The sequence below is a fragment of the Clinocottus analis genome, unplaced genomic scaffold (genome assembly GCF_023055335.1).
Source record: "Clinocottus analis isolate CAN_PGR_092001 unplaced genomic scaffold, fCliAna1.0.p SCAF_22, whole genome shotgun sequence".
NCBI lineage: Eukaryota > Metazoa > Chordata > Actinopteri > Perciformes > Cottidae > Clinocottus > Clinocottus analis.
In genome coordinates this window covers 1,671,987-1,693,166 of record NW_027175954.1, presented here as the reverse complement: position 1 = coordinate 1,693,166, position 21,180 = coordinate 1,671,987, and the positions used below count along the sequence as shown (strand labels likewise).

The 21,180-nt window shown below is 47.1% G+C and overlaps 1 protein-coding gene and 1 long non-coding RNA gene across 7 annotated transcripts in view; one reads left to right on the top strand and one right to left on the bottom strand.

Annotated features, from left to right (window-relative positions):
• The window catches only part of LOC137793110 (uncharacterized), a 38,971-nt gene extending 17,812 nt beyond the window's left edge, over nt 1-21,159 (top strand). Inside the window, exon 4 of the long non-coding RNA XR_011078187.1 lies at nt 20,241-21,159. This is a non-coding gene — a long non-coding RNA (uncharacterized lncRNA). The remainder of the gene's footprint in view (nt 1-20,240) is intronic.
• Nucleotides 3,554-21,180, bottom strand: part of grin2ab (glutamate receptor, ionotropic, N-methyl D-aspartate 2A, b) — a 117,785-nt gene continuing 100,158 nt past the window's right edge. For 5 of the 6 annotated variants that reach the window (XM_068589079.1, XM_068589077.1, XM_068589076.1 and 2 more), the window contains 9 exons: nt 20,336-20,489; nt 18,662-18,787; nt 16,958-17,187; nt 16,140-16,300; nt 13,785-13,972; nt 11,800-12,038; nt 9,993-10,176; nt 8,420-9,212; nt 3,554-8,306 (listed from right to left, as the gene is read on the bottom strand). In XM_068589079.1, the coding sequence (XP_068445180.1) occupies nt 7,301-8,306; nt 8,420-9,212; nt 9,993-10,176; nt 11,800-12,038; nt 13,785-13,972; nt 16,140-16,300; nt 16,958-17,187; nt 18,662-18,787; nt 20,336-20,489 (3,081 nt within the window). In that variant the 3' untranslated portion in view covers nt 3,554-7,300. The remainder of the gene's footprint in view (nt 8,307-8,419; nt 9,213-9,992; nt 10,177-11,799; nt 12,039-13,784; nt 13,973-16,139; nt 16,301-16,957; nt 17,188-18,661; nt 18,788-20,335; nt 20,490-21,180) is intronic. The other variant, XM_068589075.1, reaches the window with a different exon arrangement.

The window sequence follows — 21,180 nt, the reverse complement described above, 5'->3', positions numbered from 1 at the left end:
AACACAGAAGAGGCTCGAAAGCCAACAAGCTGAGAAAAATTTAAACTGTTTTTATCTTCATGTTCCTGGAGATATCCAGGGAAAATGTGAAAACACTTCCACGCAGAAACACACACACACACACACACACACACGCACACACTCTCTCTCTTTTACACAAAGTGAGTGCTGACCGCTGGAGGCTGAGAATAGATGTTCTAAGTTGGATGCAGTTGATGTAACTATTATTTCTCCTCTCTTTCTGCTCTCCTCTCCCCTGGTTCATGCTACACCTATCTCGTCTTCTTCTCCCTCCTCCTCTGCTGCCGCTCTCTCATTCCTCTCTATTCATCTCCTCTATATCTCTCTCTCTCTCTCTCTCGCGCTCTTCTTCCTCCCCTTTCCTCTCCTCTGACTAGGCTCAACTCACTCCAGTATTTTTAGTATTTGTGAGTAGGCGTCGCCAGGTCCTTATGAATTTTCATGGGTTTGTTTAGTGTGTAGGCTGACACGCTGCTCTCTCCCTCTCTCCTTCTCTCTCTCCCCCTCTTTTTCTATCTATCTATCTATCTATCTCACGCATACAATCACAGCAGTTTAAGAACACAAGCGTACATGCAAACACACACACACACACACACGCGTTAAATGTGTAGGCTGACTGCTGGTTAATGAGGATGTTTGAAGTCTCTGGACGAGCCAACAGCCTACAGCGGGGCTGTCAAAGTCAGCGCTATCACCCTCATCGTCCTCCATCATTCTCTCTTCTTCTTTTCCGGCTTGTGCTTCGTATTTGACTGACTCCTCTCCAGCCGCGGGGTTGCTCCGACGCAGACGCACTTTCAGGAAATTAATCATCTTCATTTATCTGCTTAATCTCGCAGCACATACATGTGTGTATATTGTATGCACGAGCGTTACTTCAGGGGTACGGGGAACATGCTTTCTTCTCCCGCGTGTTACAGTAATTACATCGCCAGCTCGACACGTGGGGCTCCGTTCCATTAATTAAATAAGAGGCTCGTGTCTGAGTGTGTGTTGTTACTCCGTCCATTAGACGCGAGCATATGGATCACGTCAGGAAGAATTAGGCCGCCGTGGTCCTCACGCCCCGTCTCTGAGGAAGCAGCAAACAGATGAGGACACACACTCTTGTGAGCGCAGACGTGTAGGTCTGCGTGGACGCTCGGTAGTGGAGAGCGATGTTTTCACCATGCGAGTCATTTCAAATGAAGTCTGAACGGCGGCGGCGGGACTCTCTCTCTCCTCCTTCCTGCTTCTCCTCTGGCTGCAGCTGGTCTACGGCTTGTGACAGATCTTTCAGCCTCGGTGTGTGCTGATTTGCACCATGCAAAAGTGTGTTTGTGTGTGTGTGTGTGTGTGTGTGTGTGTGTGTGTGTGTCTGAGTGTGTGTATGTCTGAGTGTGTGTTTTTTGTCTATGTGCTCCTCTCTGCTCCCCTCTCCTGTCCCACTTCAGCCCAGATTAGAGCGTCCGTCTCCTGAGGGAGACAAAAATATAAAAATAAAGCTTTTTACCAGAACACTGATCTAAACACACACACACACACACACACACACACACACACACGAGCACGCACTCACACACTCATGTCGAGCGTCATTATGAAAGCATTCGACGAGTGGGGCAGAGAGAGCTTTTGCAGCAGGATCCTAAAAAGTCCTGTTAGTAGTCAGCAGACGGCAAAGATAGATACACTGATATACTGTGAATATATATATATATATATATATATATATATATATATATATATATATATATATATATATATACACACACACACACACACACACACACACACACACACACACACACACACGTAGATAAATAGAAGGTTGTTTATCCTCCTCCAGCAAACCTGCTTTATTTCTTTAGGACACACTTTAGTCACGGTGACATCACCGATTGGTTTGTGGATTGCTGTTTTGAAGCTTAATTTCGGCCGTTGCCATCTTGGTTTTTGGCTGTCGCCATCTTTTTTTGCAATCAGAAATAACAGCAGAGGGTGGGTTAATTTTTACTGCTTTCTTAAATTACTTTTTTTTTTTAAATGTATGTAGGTCCTTCATTGGAGGTGTTTGATCATTATTTTTTAGAGACAAACTGTAAAATAAAATGTCTTTATTATCACTTTATCGAAGGTATTTTCTCATAGACTTCTATACAATCAGACTTCTTTTCGCAACCAGAGGAGTCGCCCCCTGCTGGCCATTAGAGAGAAATCAAGTTTCAGACACTTCAGCATTGGCTTCACTTTTAGGACTCGGCATGCGGATATTTAGAAGGTATAATGGTCACAATGTTCACCAATATTTATATGTTAGCATGCTAACATCTGCTAATTAGCGCTTAACTCAAAGTGCAGCTGAGGCCCATTTTTTGCAGTTATTTGGTAAAAATGTTGATGAAAAATTTAAGAATTGCCGATTGCAATTCATCCTGAGGGAAGCGTGAACGTCTCGTACCCGTTACCAATCAAAACTGCAAACTATTGCTGATGCAAGAGGAAAAGTCATCCTGGATTCATCCTCTGAGGATCAAGAATGAAAGTTTCATGACAATCCAGCTCATAGTTTGTGAGATATTTCAGTGCCCGACCAACACAAAGTTAATTCATTAACAATGTATTAGCTCAACTTATTAACTGCAGACATGATGGCTTATTAGAAAGTGAGAAACCTCTGACTTACAGACTTCCTAATGAGCCATTAAGTTTACAGTAATGTTATCATTAATTAAGGCAACCCAAATGTTGAAAATTAATTTCCCTGGACCTTAGAAACAGTTGTCTGACCAAATAATCTTAAGTCACGGTCTGGTGTGTATCCTCCGACGGGACTTTTGTTGTTTAAAAAAAAGAAAAGACTCATCTTTAATTACAGTTTTGACATGTTAGTCACTTCTTTAAAGCGCTGCAGAGCACCCTCGACAACTCATCGGAGGGTGAGAAACCCAGTGTACCCAAGAGCACATTAATGAGTCCTTGAAGGAGTCGTTTAACATTTAGATAAATACACTTTCTTGCAGGGAGTTTATGATAAATATGAAGCTCAAGACTTAAGGGAAGCAGCCTGGCTCTGTCCACACCAACACAATGGTGGTTTATATGCTAAATTAAATGGTTTTCAAAAGGGTAAGACAGTCCAAACACATTATTGAACTCCCTCTGAGACCTTATTTCCGGACTCAACAAGAGAAATAAAAAAGATAATTTTGTGATAATAAAGAAAACAAAAATTCTGTGTTCACAAAATGAATCTTCCATTCATTGTCTATGGAGCAGCTCCAGACTCCTGATGACATCACAGATTGGACTTCATACTGTGGTTTCTGGCTGAAAACATGTATTTAACTTTCTTTGTTCGTGGAAATAACATATTGGAATTCTTAATTTAGGGGATTTGACCCCTTTAAGTTTCATATTGTATCCTCTCATAGCTCCTTACCGATTGATAAAGCATAAATACTTGTATATACAATAGATTAGTTACATGGCGGATGTATAGAAAGATGGATGGATGGATACGATTAATCAACAAGACCCAGACAAGTAGAAAAATGTAACCTTTACTTATTTACAGATTGTACAGAGGTACTGAGTGACAAGGTAGTATTTACAACACAACTAGTAGCTTAGAAACCCCTGAACTTATACACAAGTGAGATACACGGCAGGGAGACCCGGAGGACCGCGCACACCAACGCGCTCCTTCCACCCAGCACTGTGTGTGTAGAAGATGTGTTTATCGGGACCAAACTGAGAAGCGTTTACCACATGTCGCTCGACGACGGCCGGCGTTGTGCAGGAGCCAGCTTTGGCGCCTTCGTCGGTGACATCGCGGGCCGGGGGGAGTCTGGTGCTGTTCAAGCATCCGGGGCTCCGGTCGGATGTGTGGTGGTGCACTGACGGAGGTGGAGGGAGCCGTCGGTGCGCGCGTGGCCTCGGTGGGGGTCAACTCAGGGAGAACTCAGGTGTTGCAGCAAAAATAGGTAACCACCAGAAACACGAGCACGTCATGCAATTTAAAAAAAATGATAATCAGAGAATCAAACGAAAAGGTTGGTGGAAAAATCGGTGTGATGGCGGACGCAGAAAACTCATTCTACATGCTCTCCTAACCGACAACAGTACAGACGCAACATGTGTTTGTGTGTGTGTGTGTGTGTGTGTGCGTGTAGATGTATTTGTGTTGTATGAGTAAGAGCCGGGTCAAATGTTATGTGTGGGACGAACCGAAGAGAGGACAGAAAAGTATACACACACACACACACACACACACGCACCACAAACAACCTCTTGTTACACATATCATCCACTGACTTATATAAATGCCTGCACGGTGTAAAACACACTTGCACACACACACACACACTCTCTCGCACACACACAAGTACACACACGCTCACACTCAGAGGTGAAACAACACAGACTCGTAGTGGAAGAGAACTATGTGGGAGGGAGGGGGCTCGTATTCACCACACAGGCTGGACCATCGTTATTCATTGAGTGTGATTCAGATGAGAGACCCAGCTACGTGTTGCTAGTTAACTGGTGAGCTGACCAGGATCGTTAACTAGTCTGTTAACCAGGCAGTGAGGACTGTACAGTGAGGTCCCAACCAACAACACACCAGAGGAAAAAACTATATTAAAAAAAAAAAAAAAAAGAAATCACACAAGAATCTAAAAACATGCCAGTCTTTTTTTTTTTTGTTCTTTTCGAGAAGCAGAATAAAAAGCCACGTTGTTATTGAAATGAATTCAACACTTAATACCATTCAAATCAAACAAATGATATCCGTTTCTAACATTTAAAACAAATATTTCTCTGTACAGAAGTATAATATTGCAACCTGATATTGTGCATATAACTCACACACCAAACCTGGTAAGATCACCAAAAGAGGGGCAGCGGTCACCGATTTCGAAAAGGTGCGGTTTTTTTTGTTCAAACTGTCTTGCATTCTTTGCAGCCAATATATATAGAGCCGTGTGTGTGTGTGTGTGTGTGTGTGTCTGTGTGTGTATGAGAGAGCGAGAGAGAGAGAAAGAGAGAGAATAGAGACAGACGCTCAGCTAATGGGATATCAAGTCTTTTTTCCATCAAAATCCGTGCTTCAAAAATCAATGCCCTTACTCAGTAGATTATGGATTTCTAAAACACTCATACACACATTGCCAGCTCGTCGAGTGTGTGTGTGTGTATATGTGTGTGTGTTTGTGTGTGTGATGCCTCTGTAACGAGTCACTTTGCAATCTCTCTGCTTTGCCATGTGACTCTCTGCTGAAACACAGCGCCGTGTTCTCGCCAACAGAGAGCCAACACAAGTACCAGCTACTTTGACGCGCGTCCAGGAGTATAAATTTGGTGAGTAAATCTGCAACAGTGATGCACTCAGCCTCTAAAATCACTACGGAAACATTAAAATGGGCCTCGAGGTCTTTTGTTCAACATAAAAACTGTGTTTTTCGAAAAAAAAGCCAAAAAAAAAGCACTGTATCCTAAAAGAGTTGAGATTGAGGAATTGTTACGACTACTGATATAAAGTGATTTCCAACAATATGTTGAGTTTTAAAAACACCACGACTGAACTTTATTCTTCTGATACTCAATCTACTCTATAATAGAAGGAAGCAGGGAAGGAGCAAAAAGACAAAGGAGTAATTAAGAGAAGGAACAAAAGCCGATGGAGGAAGAAGGGAAGGCTGGATGAAGGAGGAATGAGCACTGCAAAAGTTAAGAAAATAAGAGAAAGATTAAGAGTCGTTGCTGCGTATACTGTTTGATGCTGTACCCATTATCTAACACGGTAAAACTTCTGACCTCACAATGGGAAATCAACGGTGCCCTAAAACCCAAATGGCAAAGAGAAATAAGAGAAAAGAAAACATCTATCCAGCGAATGGTTGAGAATATTCATATTTTTCAGTACAAAAGTGTTTTTGGTCAAACGTCTGTGTTAGGTGGCAGGGTATAAAATCTACAAAGTGCACAAAGAGAAGCTATCTCGTAGCTTCAACACACACACACCCACCCTAAAACTACTATCCTAGACTACTGCGTATGTGCATGTGTGTGTATGTGCATATATATATTTATATTTGTGTGTGTGTGTGTGTGTGTGTGTGTGTGCATATATGACCCTGTATAGGAGTTTAACTGTAACACAGGGCAGTAGGAAGCATGCAGTATGACCTGAAGGCTAGCTAAGAGAGGAAGCAAGGATGCTATACTGTATGTCTCTAGATCTAGAAACACTAGAACACACACTCTCGTCCTGATAGGCTTTTTTTTTTTTTACTGGCGGCCATGTTTGGTCCACTTTTTGGAATGTTCAATTAACTGACATCAACAATAACAAACAGTCGGTAGTTTTTACTTCCCCCGCTTCACCCTCGTAGAAACAGACACAGTGTGTGCGTGTGTGTTCGAGTGTTTGTACATCTGCGGGCAGACGCTTCTCAGACCTGCGTCCCGACCAGCTGCCCGCCCCCCAGTCTGGTCGATTACAAGAGATGGTAATTTCCCCGCTCAATTCAAGAGTTGCTCTAGTTTACTACTCTTTAAGCCATGCTGGCAGTGCAGTTTGGAGGCTCAGACAACATACGGGTTGACTGGAGAAAATCATAGTGCAACAGGAGAGTCCTGCGGGGCGGGGGGGGGGGAGGGGCGGGTGTGTTTAGCTGAAATATGTATGTGCTTATGTGTGCGCGAGTGTGTGTGTAATCTCATAAAGAAAGGGTGCTTCCTGCGAGTCCCCTTCCTCTGCGAGAGGCTGGTGAGAGGGCGGGACAAGTCGGCTCGTCTCCCAAACACGATGTTGAATCTCCCCCCCTCCTCCCCTCAGTCGGATCCCACGGTTGGCGTCAGACTCCGTGTACAGTGTCCCTCTTTATTCCACCAGGGATTCGATCTGTCTTGTCGGACGTATTGTCAGTTTGCGCCTCGGTGCCCAGAGCTTGAGGCCAGTACACACACTTTTCATCTCGCGGTGTGCCTGCAGGTGTCCCCGTGGCCCCAACCCTGTCCTGGAGAGGGTGCGATAAAGAAACAACGATTTATTTTACTCGGCATCCCCATTAACCTCGGAGTCCAGCGCAGACCTCCCCTTCTTTTGCCTCTGTGTGTGTGTGTGTCAGTGTGTGTGTGTCCGTGTGTGTGTGTGTGTGTGTTGACGTGTATGTGCTTAGAATCAGAGCAGCCTGGTTCCAGTCACACACACACACCTCTGTCTCGCATGCGTGTGTGTGTGTCAGCGTGTGTTTTTTTCAGTGAGAGTACGCGTGCGCGCGTGCGACTCTCAGACGTCGGACTCGATGCTCGGCATGCGGCGATAGAGCCGGGGCCGGTTGCCGCCGGCGCTCGAGGCTCGCGGCGCCGTCACGTAGCCCAGCGGCTGAGAGGCGGCGGGCGGGACCATGTAGGCCACCACGGGGGGCTCCTGCTGGGGGTAGAACAACTGTTGGTCGACAACGCCGCCGTGCTGGTTGTTGTGGTGACCGCCGTGGTTCCCGAGGGTGAGCGACAGCGGCATCCGCTGCTTGTAGAGCTCGTGGGCGGAGCTTCTCTGCGGAAGGCGCGTGACGGCCTGCGGGGAGGCGTCGCGCTGCGTCGCGCCGGGAGCCGACTGGAGGAAGGGGTTGTGGGACGGCCGGTCGGGGAAGAGGCTCTTTGAGCGCCGGGGGAGGGGCATGGGCGCGTCCAGACTGTGGTGGTGCGAGGGTGACGGAGACGGCGGGCTGCGGCTGCTGAACGGACGGTCGGAGCGCATGGTGAGGACGTTGGCGTAGGCCCCCTCGTCCAGGGTCAGCTCCCGCTCCCTGTCCCTGTCGGGCAGGCTCAGCCCCCGCAGGTGGGTGTGCAGCTGCGACTGCCGCTCGGGAACGCCGTCCGGGAGCACGTTCTCGTACGAGTGCTGGCGACTCAGCTGAAGGTGCTGCAACGGCGAGGAGGCCGGGAGAGCCGACGGCGAGGAAGGGGAGGGCTCGAAGTGGCTGACCAGCCCGTCCCCTTCGCCCACCAGGCCCAGCTCGCTCTGGGGAAGGTAGTGCGTGAACATGTCCCCGCCGTGCGGGTGCGTGTGCGAGTGGGCGTAGTGCGAGTGCAGGTGATCCTCGCTGATGTCGTAGAGGTTCCCCAGGTGGGCGCAGGCGTCGCAGCGGGCCTGCGGCGAGCGGACGGTGTAAAGGCCGGAGTAGCCGCTCAGCTTGGTCAGGCAGGAGCGACAGTGGCCGGGCCGGACGCTCTGCGTCCCCTGTCCCGCGCCCGGAGCGTCGAACGAGCCGCCGGCTTTGTCCTTCGTGCTGCTGGGAGAGAGGATGACGGCGATTATACAAACAAGGAAACAAGATTGTGAAAGCAGTTGAAACATGATCACTGGGGTTTTGTTTTTGTTTGTATTTTCTGCTGAGCGAGATACCTGCTGTGTGTGTAGGTGCTGTACTTCTTGTCCTTCAGGGAGTGCAGGTCGGCCTCTGCGCTGTGACTGTGGTGCAGCAGGCTGGCGCTCAGCTGCAAAATGGGCGCGTCCGCCTGGTGGGAGAGCGCGTGAGTGTGCGGGTACGTGCTGTCGGGCGGGAACAGGTCCGGGGGGTAGCTGTGGTCGTCCCCTCCCCCCTGGCTGTCTCGCTGGTAGGGCGGGGCGGACTGGAGACTGGCCTGGTCCGAGTCGATGGAGTAGATCTTGGACCCTCCGCCCCCGCCCACCACTCCCCCGCCTCCCCTCTTCCTCAGCTGATTGATGGGCTTGAATCCTCCCCTCGCCGCCGCGATGGAGTCCGAATCCTTGTGCGACGGCGGCCGGCTGGAGCACTCGGAGATGTCGGAGTGCGGCGGCTCCTCGGGCAGATAGCGCTGGCTCTTCATGGTCGCGGGGCCGGACGACGGGGCGGGGCTCGGCCCCGGCGTGGCGACGCTGGGCTGCGTCTTCAGCGTCTCCACGCTCTTCTTCCACAGGGCCCGGGGCTTCGAGCCCTGCGGCACGGCGGCGAGGGCCGACCCGGCGAGGCGGGTCTTGCCGTTGTCGTTGGTGATCGACAGCTGGGGCTTGTTGGGGCTGGTCTGAAGAGGCGTGGCTTTCTGTTGAACCGGGAACGGCGCAGCGTTGTTGAGGAGGTTTTTGTGTCGCCCGGACAATGACAAGAAACTGTGCGGACCGGCGGCGTTGCTATAGAGACCGGGACCCTTCGGGGGCAGAGTATGGAGCGAGTTACCTAGGAGACAAGGAGAGATGCACCTCAGACAGCGGATACGACAGACGGATGTTTGGCTGGATGCTCGGCCCGATCCATTAGCTGCCGCCCTGGCCATCGGAGGTGTTTCCAATCGCGAGCTCATACGCGCTCATACGCGACAGTCAATTAGTGATTACAGCCCCGAGACCGCGGCAAGGTGAGAGGAGTCACCTTTAGATCTGCGTACGCAGACCGTATGGAAAAGGCAAGGTGACCTCGGGACGTGTGAGCAACGTCATCACAGGTTTAAATGTCGTCCCTCGCTGTAACGCGGTTCACCTTTCGCGGCCTTTTTATTTTTTGCTTTCTTTTTTTTTTTACAGCGTACAGTGTGAACGCGCATTGTGTTCTGCGCCCTGATTGGCTAAGGGACTGTACTGCACACCCTTGTCAATCAATCTCCTCCATGCAGTGTCTCCTGTACAGTACACAATACGTTCGGTACAGAAAACATTCCTCTAAAACGACAGCGGAGCGGCGCCAGGACAAAGAGGACCTCGCAGATTGATCATTAAAATTAAATTTGTTAAACATGTTTGGGCTTATTTTTTTCAAATCCGCCAAAGTTTGAACTTTGAGAGTGTTTAAATAAGAGAGAAATGTGAGAAAAGGTTAATGCCTGTCTGAGAAAAGTGTATAAAAGTGTGTGCTTAGGGGTTTTTACGGCCTTAAAACATGTATCATAATTGTAAAAAATAAAGGATTTTGTCTATTGCGGGTTATTTTTAGAACGTATGTTCTGTGTGGGAGTGACAGTACCTTTCCCCGACATCACGTCCAGGATGTTGGGCTGCAGGAGGACCGTGTTGCGTTTGGGAGAAGACAGAGCCATGGACTTGGCGGACTTGAGCAGATGCAGCATGTTGGCTTGAGGACTGAAGTCCAGCTCGGGATTCTTTTTCTTCATGTCTATATGAACGCCGTGGATACAGCTCCATATGCCCTGAGAGGAGAGGAAACGGAGGAGGAGAGGAAGCAGGAGAGGAGATAAAGAAGATAACAGAAGAGTTATTTTCCCAACCCGATGACTTCACAAGAGGAAAGTTCAGGCATGCACAAGACTGATTCCCCAGCGCAGTAAATTAAGGGGAGACCTCTGTATCCTTCTCTCTCGATGCGATTACTCCACACCTTAACCTCGTTTTGTTTTCTAATGTGGCAAGGAGAGATAATCGCCACTTTTTTTTTAGACGAACTGTTTTCAGAGGCGCTGAGAAAATTTAATTTCGGCGATGATGTCACTGGAGGGGGCCTCTGAGTGCAAGGAGATGTTCTTCATGGAGCCACTTAACCTCCCGCATCGCTGCTCCAACACTATACGCACACCGAGAGAAAGACACACACACTCAGACACAGACACACGCACACACACACACACACACACACAGACAGACATCGCACTCTTTTTGTAAAACATTTAATGTGTGAAATGCTGCTCGTCTGGAATAAAAGCCCAGCCTCACACAGAGACATGACATATGAATAATGAAAGAATGGTCTGTCTGGATGTGCCCATTTCTGTGTGTGTGTGTGTGTGTGTGTGTGAGTGTGCGTCTGTCTATCTGTCTGCCCATGTGGTCAAGTCCGTCCATCCCATCGCTCCTCCTGTATATGTGATACCATTTTTAACTTTGTTAGAGCAGACTTGTGTGTGTGTGTCTGTGTGTGTGTGGGTGAGAGAGAGAGATAGGACAGAGCTTTGTGTAAGTGTGTCTCTGTATGAGTGTGTGTTCACATCATCCTCTTAGCGGTTTGATTCCTCTATCCTGCTGTCCTTAAGCCAAGCAGTTAGTTCATCTCTACCTCAGCTGGGCTTGATAATAACACGGTGGCCCTCTTTCCTCTTTTATCACACACACACACAACCAGACTCCTTCTACATGCTCACAGGAACTATTGTGTGCGTCTTAGATTCATGGTTGTCCAGCAATTTGTTTTTTTCTCTTAACTGAAACAATCACGTTTCAGGCTACACGTCCGTTTTGTGCCTTCCTGTTTGCATTTTCACAGCATCTGAAGAACCGTGAAGATTAGGCAAATTAGACCGCTTTGTCTGAGATGCAACAGACAACAGCAAAATCATTTTCTTGTAATGTACTGTGTGATGTTTGAACCGCTGTTGTTTAACACCACAAAGGCTCTACGGCTGCCTTCAAAGTCGCAATAACTTGCTGGCTTTTTTTCTTATTATTTCTCTGCTTCAGTATGAAACCGCATTAAGACAATTTGCAAACACAGTTAAGCTTTGTTTTACCCGCCGTGTCCCTGTGTGCACAGCCCCGCTCTCTCCATAAAAGTCGCCTTCACTGTTTAAACATCAATAATATTACACGAAATTCCCATCCCGAGTCCTGATATTGACATTGCAATAAGTGCTTTCTTGCAGTCTCAATAAACGCTGTACACCAGTTGCTGCACTCAAGAGGACGGTGTTTGATCAGTAAGTGGTTTTTCAGCGCTGCAGATTCTAACGGCAACATCGTGAAACACAACCTCAGACGCGGAGCTGAGCCGAAAAACTGGACCGCGCTCCCGCAGCGGAGAAGATACACTTCCTCATCCTCACCCTGCTGATGGTGAAGAGCAGACCCGGCCTCCCAGTGCAGACGCCGGTGAAGCAGTATCTCAGCCTCCAGTAGAAAAGGTGTTCGGAAATGAAGGTGAGGATGGAGAGGCCCATGGCCGTGGCCAGCATGTAGAAGACACCCGCCATGTTGTCGACGTCTAGCTGGCTGGACATCACCTCGTTCTTCTCGCTGTGGCAGATCCCGGTCAGCCACTGCGCCTCCAGCTCCTCCATCTCACCTGTTGGAAAATTCAAGTTCAGACTTGTGTTTGTCCCCGAGGGGGCAATCGGTTTTGCAGCAGCAGCAACACCAACACCGGGCTCCGCACGCAAGAAAAAAAACCTAGACAAACACAACCACATTATAAAAAACTCTAAATACAGGAGTGAAAAGATGAACACGTGAGGTACAAACTTACAATATGAGGGGAAAGAACAGGAGTTCAGCAACGAGACGCAGATGGTAAGAAAGATAATTTCTATCTTAATCTGAGTGCAGCTGTGTGTACTGTCAGATATAATGTCTTCTGCTTTCTTTAACAGTTTGTTGTACAGTTCAAATGGACATTTCTGCTCAGTGCCAATGATTTTGTTTCATCAACTTTCTTAATGAGTTTTTTTTTCTGTTTGAGGTTGAGGGGATGCACAGCAGCTGAAGGCAAATGTAAACTGACTCAATAAAATATTTATAAATCAGTGGCATCCGGGATCTGTCGACCGGGAACGTTGATAGCTCCCTCAGACACTCAAAGACGCTGCTGCTTTTTCTTTACACGGCATATCTGTGGCCAAATTATTGTCAATTATGATAAGAGCGAATACTTGTTTGAACAATCTCAACCTCTAAAACTAGTCCATTAATCAAAGTGTTAATTAACGCCTGCAATCAATGCGCATGTCATTGGTGTAAATCATTTATAAGAGAGGACAAGAGAGCCTTGGGGGGGGGGAAGCCCGTTAATGATAGACACACCAGATACAAGTTAATTTACTCTCTGGGTCCTGTTAGTGAGAAAGCCCAGAAATCTATCCACATTGTTGGAGTCCAATCTAAAGCACTCCAGGTTTCTGCACCAGCAGGTGGGAGTGTATAGTGTCGAAGGCAGACAACAAACAACAATCTAGCATGGTTTTACTACCCTCTAAGTGCTTTTATATGGAGTTAAGTGGAGTTATAGCCCTGAAACCATATGCAAATTGTAGGGCATGAAGGTGGTGTTCAGTCCTGCCCAATAGCTCTGTGCAAATGTAGGTGAAGTGAACATTGAAGATAGCTGCAGGTAGGGGCGAGGAATGAAGGAGAAGGAATAAAACGAGGTCGAGAGAGAGGGAGGGAATGGGCGGTAGAGGGAATGAGGGAGGCGTGGTGGGAAAAAGGCCGTATCATTACGAGGAAAGATGGAGGGGAGAAGGGAAAAGAGGCGAGAAGTGAAGTGGTAAATAGATCGTAATGGAAAGGAGACAGGAGGTGGAGTGAAAAAAGGGTTGTAGGAGGAGGGAGAAGAATTGATAGTGATGGAGTGATAAGAAAAGATGGGAGGAATTATTATCAGACCGAGTGTGTTTGTGTGTCGCATGCGCACAAAGGTGTTCGCCCCGAATAAAAAGGCCTGGGTGTGAATCGAAGCGCTTTAGTGGTTTTTCAGCAGTTTTATTTCTGTCTGGCTCATTCTCTGCCCTCCATTCGCACCATCTCACAGCTTATTATACAGAACAATCTGGAGGAGTAAACATAACAGGACATGGTGGACACACACACACACACACGCACGCATGCACACAGCGTAATGATGATGAAATGGTGTGTTAAGACTCGCCCCTGATAGCTTTCTGACAGAGGGAGGGAGGCGAGAGGGAGAGTGGTAGCGGAGCAGGGAGGGAAAGCTGAGTAATGGCCCAGCTGTAATAAAAATAAAAAGCCTCGATCATCTGAGAAACTTAAACTTAAATGCCGTGTAACTGAGACGGCGCAGAAAGCGCCTCACCGTCTCCGATGATGCCCAGTATGGCCAGGTCAACCAGGCGCTTCCAGTAGGATCCCTTCTGCAAGGCGATGCCGTAACCTGTGGTGGCGAAGATGTAACCGCTGCCGATGGTGACCAGCTTGCAGCCGTCGTCTCTGCCCGCCATGTAGTTCAGCACCGCGGCGTCGTAAATGAACGCGTCCAGCTTTCTGTAAGCGAACCACACGTTCTGGATTTACTACCGATGAACAGGGCATGGTAAATCTGAGGGAATATGACATTGTTAACATTAAACGGTCGCACATTAAAATAACATTTCTGCAGATTTAGGTTTATTTCACTCTCCTGATGTACTTAATATTTAGCTTCCAGTATTTAGGCCTCAAAAATATTGTTCAGTTGAAGCAGTTTTGAAAGAACTGCTTGCAACTCAATAACAGACCCGACCTTTGACCTGTGGCCCAGAGTAGACATTGGTAAGCTTTAATGAAACAATTTGACATTTGGGGATGTTGTTTTCTTGCTGAGAGATACAGGAGAACTCATTTAAATAGGAAGCCAAGAAAGAGCCCTGCACAAGGACGGCCTTACCTAAATGAATAGTTTTGGGGAAATATGCTTAATTGCATTCCTGTGAGTTGAGAAGATTGATAGCATCCTCACGCCAGGAGACTATTAGCTTAGCATACAAATCTCATTGAGCCATTTTTACACATTGTTTTTTAAACCGATGAAACGAACTAGACAAACATTTTTAAAGGTGCTAAATATGATTGAAGGATTGTCTCAACATGGCTCTCAACATGGCGGCGGCTGAGTTGTCGTCCAGCAGCTAATGTTGCTAACAATGGCAACAGTGCCGATAGAGCTCACGCCATTAATCCATTATATATCTTTTACAATGTATGTGTTTGCTGCTGTATTAATGCTCTTAATTTTTAATAAAATAGTATTAATTCCATGTAAAATGAACCACAATGTATTGAGGCTTTGTCTTCATGGTAAAAGACGATAATGGGAAATGTGATCCACCAGGCCTCAATCCTAAAGACCACAACACTGTTTACTCCGCTGAGCCTAATGTACATTGTGTGTTGTGCCAGTAATAATTTTACTCAGATCCATAAACAAACCAGTTGGATTACTCACAACGCTGGAGCTGGAACTCTCCCACTGATCAGATTATGTCTGTGACTGAGAACACTGTCCGGTGTGCACGCTGGTGCATTGAATATTCACACACATGAGGATGCCTTTATTCGCACTGAGCTATAATCTTTTAGCATGCAGGTTGTTTTTTGTCATTATTCCGACATGACAAGCTGAATCCAAACTCGGGGGGCAAAATTTGTATCCGACACAACATTCCCCCGATGTGAGCTCGATACGTCTGAGCTCAGCAAAAACAGCAGCGGGATGTTTGACTGTTAACCAAATACAATGCAACAAGGGGAGAACATCACCATCCTACAGAGCAGCAGGACTCCTTTAAAACTTCTTTATCAGCAAAAAAAAAATAGTTTTATGCAACCCTATGAGTAGAACCTGGTGCTAATCCATTCCCTGGGTGTCTCTATGTGAGAGATGCATACATAGTGAGCACTGAATTAAACTGTTCACTTTAAAAGGCACGGACAACGCAGTCTTGCAAAAGCGCACAGAATTTCATTCATCTAAATCCATACGGCGTTTGAAAACAATAGATTCATTAAAGAATAGGATATTATACACGTGGCACAGCCGACTGCACGACTTTGACGAGAACTCTACGGAGTTAATATTTCTTTGGTTTCAACAACCAAATTTTGCTGATCCATTTAATTTAAGATTCTGCTGAACACATTAATTATACAGCTGGGAAGCCTAATATATGGGTATGAAAACAAACCACCTGTATTTGATATTCAGTATCAATGAAGTTATTGCAGAGAGGCTACAAGGAAAAACACATTTGGAGAAAATACCCCAAAAAGATCAAAGCACAGAAAACTAATGAACAAATAAAAGCATTGCAGCCATCCTTCCATTAGTGTGTGTTTAGGAGGGAGAATAAAGGCAGAAAACTACAGAACAAATTACACTCTCCCTGTTTTGGCAGCTCCATCTTCCCAGCAGCAACAAGACTCAATAATGAGCACTTGCAGGCAGCGTCTGCTTTTTCACCGTCAGTGACACAAACACTGAGCACATTCTGCAGCATTTTAGCATGAGCTAGTGCTGGGCCCCACGGGGCCGGGGTTTTTCAGTGTGACGCAACGTCTTCTTTGGTTTGTTATCGCATGTTCGTATGCATGCGGGCTGTCTGCAGAGAGGATTAGCCTCCCAGGTATCATGAATCTCAGCTTGACACGAGTTGACTTGACAAGTTTACAGTACCCGGCCTTGAGGGTGACCAGCGCGTCCTGGACGCCGGTCTGATGGTATTTGGTCATGTACTGATGCATATCCGGGTAGTTCTTCCTGATGTTGCGCTCGGTGCTGCCGTTAGGGACGGTCCCGAAGCGAAATGGCGGGGAATAGGAGTATGGACTCTGGAACTGCAGTGAGAGAGATAACGGAGCGTTACGAATACAAAAAAAAAACAACAGAGACGTATTGTTAAAGAGGGAATTGACAGGAAGAGACGGGGAGCACAAAAGAAGAGGAAGACAAAGAAGCTTAAAAGAGCCTTCTGCTCTTTGGAGCAGAAGGGAGAGACTGTAAGAAGTTTGAGGAAGAGGAAGGGAAGAAAGGGAGAGAAAGTGAAGGAGAGTCAGATAGGAGGAAGGAGAGTGACAGGAAGAGACAGAGGAGGAAGGAGGGACAGTGGAGTGGACTCATCAGTCATCATCATTGTGTGTCCAGTCTAGCGTGAGCCCGGCCGAGGTTCTGCTGACACTGCCAGCCTCTGCAAACTACACACACACATCCAAACACACGTCTTTGATCTATACAGCCCGCTGTGTGTGTGTGTGTGTGTGTGTGTGTGTGTGTATGCGCGCCCCTGGGTCTGCTGTGCTGGCAGTGTTAGCGTGGTGACAGCTACGGCCAGAGGGTTTCGGATGTTGAAGCCCAAGGGCGCTCCCCGGAGAGCCCTGTCTGGCCGCAGGGCTGGCATCCATTACAAGAGCAACCCTGACTGTGAATGTGTTTAGTTTCTTCTGTGTGAGTGTGTGTGCGTGTGTGTGTATGTTAGCATATGTGTGTTAACACACCTTCTTGTCAGACAGTCCGGTGACTTGGTCCACGAACTCTTCCTGGATCATGAAGGCAGCCAGGTTGGCAGTGTAGGAGGCCAGGAAGATGACGGCGAAGAAGGCCCAGACGGACACGATGAACTTACTCGTGGTGCCCTTTGGGTTCTGCACCGGCACGGAGTTGTTGAACACCAGACCCCACAGCAGCCATACGGCCTTACCGATGGTGAATGATGGACCATGTGGGTCTGGGGGAGAGAGAGGCAGGGGAGCAGAGGGAGGAATACGAATTAGAAAGTGTTAAAAAAGACTGGCGCTATTGTGTTTTCCCTTGAAACTCCTGCCTTACTGTGAAAAAAGCTGAAAAGTACATTTCCAAAATGCCGCCATCGTTTTAACGACCAAAAAAAGAACGAGATCTAGTTTGAGGGCGTCATGCTTCCTTCAGAGTGGTGACATTGTAAATATAAAATATAATGAGACAGTGTTATTGGCTTTTATTAATGCCGACAGCTCACAAAATTTGCCACAGTAATTGTGGACGACAGGCATTTTCTTGTGTTTACGAGCGTGATGAATGGGTACAGATCGAAAATTATTCCAACCGGATAGATTGGCCTTTTGCGTCGAGCGAGTCAAAGCCACCAATGACTGCGATGTAGTGAGAGAACCGCCGTGAATCTAAAAAGGATGTTTTTCAGACGAAGTATAAAAAAATTGGACCTGAAACCGGGTTCAAGACGTTCGCCCGTCATTATTATTGACTTAAACTTAAAATATCAACATGACAATTTGTCTCAAAGTGGAACCTGATGGATGATATGCACCCCTGTGACACAGCAAAGAGATTTAAACAAATTCATGAATAAAAAAAAACGCTATTCGATCTCGATGCCACTCACAATATTGAGCAAAAGCCAGCAGACGGTTGGCTTAGTTTAAGCAGTCGGGAAAAGGTTGGCAAACCCACAGTGACAATAGGACTGCAGGAGGTTTCTGCTCCCGGCTAGGATAATGTCTGGCACATTCCCCAACATGTTGTTTTTTACTCCTCAGCTTTTGTACAGATTAAACAAATCAGATAGAACTTGTTAATTAGTGAGCTTTTAGAGATGCTGGAAGATGGATTTTGTTATCTTTGGACGGAGCCGCGCTAGCTCCTTCCACCTGTTTCCACTTTTTGTGCTAAGCTGCGAAGCTCCAGCTTCATATTTATTGCAGTATCTTCTCATCTAACGCTCATCAGAAAAAGCCAGGAAACGTATTTCCTGACAATGTTGAGTTTTTCTTCGCGGTGAGACGACACTTTTGTTTTGTATGAAAATATAGTTTCGAAACAGTTTCACATGTGTCGGCACCAAACTAAACACGTGTTCAGTGTGACAAAAGAAAGAAAATCACATAATTTACTTGCGACACTTGCTTTGCCCCTCAGGTCATTTAGATTTAAAACTAATCTGAAATCAATGTTTCCGGATCGTAACATTAATGTTTACTTCACAGCCGGCAGGGCAGCTCCAGGTGCTGTTTTTTTTTTTTTTTTTTTTTACGACGTGACAAGCAAGAGAGAAGTGTTAATGCTCTGTTACAATAAGTGAACTGTCTCGAGTCAGGGTAATAATAGGTCACTTCCTTCGCTCCGGGGGAAGCTTGGATCGAGGCGTCTCGCTCCTGGGAGTGACGATTGGTGTGATACTCCTGGTTGAGTGTGTGCCAGCATACCTTTGCCTTGGGCCAAGTTGCGGTTGAAGCCCAGCGGACTGACGAACTCAAAGAGGAAGACGGCGATGGCTGTGACAATGAGCAGCATCACAAACATCATCACCCAAACCGATGCACTGAAGGGCTCTGAGAGGGGAGAGAGAGAGAGAGAGAGAGAGAGAGAGAGAGAGAGGAGGAGGGAACAGAGTTAAAGAGAAATCGAGTTCATGAGGCAGAGTGCAAGAGCAGGAGATATATAAAAAGTGAGGGACGGAGAGAAAGAGGAGAGAGACACGGAGAAAATAAAGGAGGCGACGGCAAAAAAAAAAGAAGGAGAAGAGGCAGGAAGGGGCCGACAAAGCGAGGAAGAGACGATGGAGGAGACACAGAGAGGGGAGAAAGGGAGGCAGACGGAGTGAGAGAGGGGGCGGGAGGGGAGGAGAGGGAGAGTTAGTCACAGAGAGTTTGACGGAGCACATTTCCATATTTCTCATTATTCCCTTGGATGAGAGCTGAGAGAGGGAGAGGCCTGAGGCGGGGGGAGACGGCAGAGGAAAAAGAGGGGAGAGGGAGAGAAGGGGAGGGAGAGAGAGGGAGAGAGAGAGAAGAATCAAACTCTGAGTGATCTGATGTGCCCTGCTGTGGGCATGCGTATGTGATCTATTTGTATGTGATCTGTGAGTGTGAGTCTGCATGTGTTTGGGGTGTAGCGGGGCAGGAGTTCAGAGAGCGGGATGAGTGCCAGAGACGCTGAACCCAGACAAATTGTATGTATGTGTACGTGTGTGTGTGTGTGTGTGTGTGTGTGCGTGTCACTGTATGTCTAAGTATGTGACTGCCAGGGTTAGCCAACCCTGAGAGATTGTGCGCTGAGGTGCCTCTAATATGAGTGCGAGGGATACTGAACCGTCACTGATACCCTGGCCCAGGCTCAACACTCACTCACAAACACACACACACGCACACACACAATGTGCTTTCATATAAATACACACACAGAGCATTCACCCCTTAACATATACGGCCAAAGCACATTCATTCTCCACACACCCTTGATTCAATACGCAAACATCCTAATATATTCGTGCAGTATCCCACACATTCACTCCCCCACACCCCCATTTTCACACACACACACACACATATATACACACACGCATACTGACACATGGCTTGATACACAGGGACCAACACACGCATGGTCCAATACATCCTCTCGCTCCCCGTCTCGCTCCAATGACAATACAAGACATTAGGCGAGCACAGAGGAGCGCTTCAGTTTCTAGTCATCTGAACCACTGGAGGAGGAGGAGGAGGAGGATGGGGAGAGGAGGAAGAGCAGAGAAGATGAGAGAGGAAGAGGAGAGGATAGTATGAAGAAAGCTTTGTCTGAGCTGACTTTTCGAGAAGAAAAAAAAACAACAGCTGGCACACTTCGCTTCCTCCGCTCCGCTAGAAATATTAATGTGCTCAGGGTGTTCAGGCCCAGATAAAGTCAGAATACAAGTGGAATTTGGCCAGCACATACTGTCTGATTTAAATATTCCATTTTATGGACAGGATTTTGCCAACATGCGAACATCTCCTTTTGTTTTTTCAGCTCGGCTTACGGCAGGAGAGTCGGAGACCAGGACAAAAGAAGAAGAATAAAAACGTACGGTTCGGTAAGACAAAAAAAGAAGAAGATGGATTTACCGAGGAAGGCAGACGGCGAGACGGTCCCATTGCTACGTGACACCATGACGCTGATGCCCGTCTCCACAAAGGGCACGGAGAAGTCAATGGCCACCGACCGCTCCTCGTTGATGGTCAATGAACCGACGGCCATCACCGCCTTCTTATACACCACCTGGTGGACAGAGAGCAGAACAGCGCGTGACTCACCACCTCCGCTGACATATAAATATAGCGAGCTCTGTGAAAATTTGGACCACATCAAACACTTTTGTCTTCTGATATGTTCCCTCCTTTTTTTTATTTAGGATGTGAAATATCACAGTGACTGAGGGTATGAGCTCAGAATGTCAGCTGTAGTTGGAGGGCATTTTCAGCCGTATCAGATGAGAAGTAGAAATACAGCTGTCTTTTTCATTGTTCCACCATTTCTGGTTGTCTGAATGTATTCTGACAGACGGCGACTCTGCACATAAAGATGTTGTTTTTAGTATGCAGTAAAAATGTTATGTTTTTCTTTTCGGGTTTAATTGTCTCAAGGCTCCCAGCGGGCTGCTCACATGAACATTTCCACAATCTATGGATCATATTGTCAGCGTCCATCATCATGCGTTTTATGTTTCATCCTTTTCAACCTTTAGGGATTTCACTGCGACAGCACTTAGCTTTGATCACCTCCGCCACGGAGGTTAGGTTTCCCGTTTGTTTGTCTGTTTGTCAGCAGAATAATGGAAAAACGACTCGATTTTTTTTAATGTAATTTGGTAGAAGGGTAGAAGGCAAGGCCAAAGAAAGAACCCATTACATTTTGGACTGGCTTGGCCTCGTCCGAGGTCTGCGCTCTCCGAGTGGCCTCCTAGCTTAGT